Genomic DNA, 2,168 nt, shown 5'->3' with positions numbered 1-2,168 from the left:
TATAATGAAAATCACCCAGCCTGGCCGCCCAGAAAAATGGTGGTTTGTATTGTGGATCCTTCACTCGGGTAACATCAGATGATATTTGCAGCTTCCACAGGAATGTGGAAGACGCTCAGGGGTTTATAGAAAAGAAAATGAATCAAATTCCTGCTTGTTTCTTTCTCTACCTTTAGGTAAAGTGGTTGGAGCCACAAGCTCTCTGCTGACACAATAACCAGAGATTTACAACCTGCCTGGCTTGCGTTGTCCTGTGTGTATCTGACCAGACTGTTAGTGTGCAAATCCTGCCACAGTTTGTTAAGGATCTATTTTGCTGGCGCACTGCACAACAACCAGGCTGAAAAGAGCAGCTCTTGTCTGAGTGACTCTGCAAGATATTCAAGTACCACAAAATCTCTTCCTATTCATCCTACCACTCTATTGGTATGTACCACTCTCAGGTTGTGTCCATCTAGCTAAACAATGTACTGTTTTTGTGATAAAGTATTTGCTGTTGCCATAGAAGACTGACCCATATTTCATTCATTTGGGATTCACTGTAAAGCACTTTAGTCTTTCCACCTCTTGGTTTTTGCTGGCTGCATTTCAATGAGACATTTAAAATATCATGTATATATTTCTTTAAATCTCCATTTCTATTGTCTGCACTGCAGCTGGTGAAAGCCGCTACTATGGGGAAGATTATTTTTCTTCCCTTAACTTAAGAGTGGCTCAGAAGCCTTTTCACTGTCTCGGCTGCTGTTCTCGAAAGTGATGACCTACCAGCCTCTGATTGTCACGAGTGATGCTTGCTTTGCAAACAATTCAGTTCCCTCTGCCCTGTGATGGGGGTGGATTTCCCCTGGAGAGGCCGGTGGACAAAACATCAGTTTTGTTTCTGGGCAACATGAGGAGGAAACTGATTACACAGTCCCTTCACCTCTCCTTAAAAGGTCTGTTTCCCCCCTAACCCTGGGCAGTTTTGGGTTGCAGATGAACATGGAATTTAGAGACAGCAAAGCAGGAACACAGAGGCCATTTGTTATTTCAAGCCACATTTATTGGCTCTGCTGCACCCCTCATAAATAATCTCACTCACCTTGTTTTAGCTACAAAGGAAAGGACGGAAGCTGATTGTTTCTTTCTGCAGCAAATATTAACACGTGAATCCAAGTGTTCTCTCAGACCGAGGGGCTGGGGGCCAACTGGACCCCCCCCCCTTTTCAAAAGTTTTAGTCACTCTACCAGACAGCGCCATTATTAGATGCAGTAAGAATGTTTCTCTTTGGAAAGGAATAATTTTTTATTTACAATTTTTCAACAAGATTTCAGCAGCACAATGGGGACCTTGAGCTCCAAGGTTTGGTACAAAAAAGACGCCCGGGTGGTGATGCTGGGACTGGATTTTGCGGGCAAATCCACCATCTTGTCTAAATTGAAGAGCAACGAGCTTGTGGAGACTTTCCCGACAGTGGGCTTCAATGTGGAGACCCTGAAAACCCCATGCCATCTCCCCTTGACTCTCTGGGATGTGGGTGGTCAAGACAAGCTCCGCGCTAGCTGGAAGGACTATCTGGAAGACACGGACGCTCTCATCTTTGTGCTGGACAGTGCCGACAAAACCCGGCTGCCAGAGGCAATGGCTGAATTGGAGAAAGTTCTGAACAATGTACACATGACTGGGGTTCCAGTCTTGCTTCTGGCCAACAAGCAGGAGCTGCCAAAGTCCCTCTCTCTCTCAGAGCTGCAGGAGAAGCTGAATCTGGACTGGTTCAGTGGCCGAAGCTGGGAGCTGAGAGGGTGCAGTGCTCACACTGGCGAGGGGTTGAGGGAAGCCTTAATGGCCCTGGCAGGACTTCTTAAGAGCCGGGATAAGAATTCCCCTGAATGTGTCTGTGCGCCACTGCAGTGATGAGGACAACTTTAAGCTCGGACGTGACTAGAGGGGGCAACTTGAGCATGAAACTGGAAAATCAGGTAACTTCCTCCACTAGTAATCCCTCAGCACTCTGTTCATCTCAGAAATACCTCCTCTGCTCCTGGTATGGTTAACGGAACTCCATATGGCATGTGTAATATTCCAAAATATCCCATAGTTCTACTGCACCATGAAATCACATCAGAAAACCCCCTTAGCAAAGCTGCATTTGTGGACAGCAATGTTCTTGACCTTGCCTTGCCAGTTT

General features: G+C 46.2%; 1 protein-coding gene across 1 annotated transcript; it reads left to right on the top strand.

Moving 5' to 3' along the window:
- The first annotated feature begins 353 nt into the window (after positions 1 to 353).
- LOC112114694 (ADP-ribosylation factor-like protein 11) lies at positions 354 to 1,894 on the top strand. The gene is made up of 2 exons (XM_024211523.1): positions 354 to 426; positions 1,308 to 1,894. The coding sequence occupies exon 2, from the start codon at positions 1,322 to 1,324 to the stop codon at positions 1,892 to 1,894; it is 573 nt and encodes a 190-aa protein (XP_024067291.1). The 5' UTR covers positions 354 to 426; positions 1,308 to 1,321.
- The last annotated feature ends 274 nt before the right edge of the window (positions 1,895 to 2,168 follow it).

The sequence above is a fragment of the Terrapene carolina genome, unplaced genomic scaffold (assembly GCF_002925995.2).
Source record: "Terrapene carolina triunguis isolate 2854851 unplaced genomic scaffold, T_m_triunguis-2.0 Scaffold139, whole genome shotgun sequence".
Taxonomy (NCBI): domain Eukaryota; kingdom Metazoa; phylum Chordata; order Testudines; family Emydidae; genus Terrapene; species Terrapene triunguis.
Note: the sequence above shows the minus strand (reverse complement) of the source record. Positions and strands in the feature narration are given on the sequence as shown.

Excerpts from the sequence above, each read along its gene's own strand:
- LOC112114694 (XM_024211523.1), top strand. The coding sequence starts at position 1,322 with ATGGGGACCTTGAGCTCCAAGGTTTGGTACAAAAAAGACGCCCGGGTG.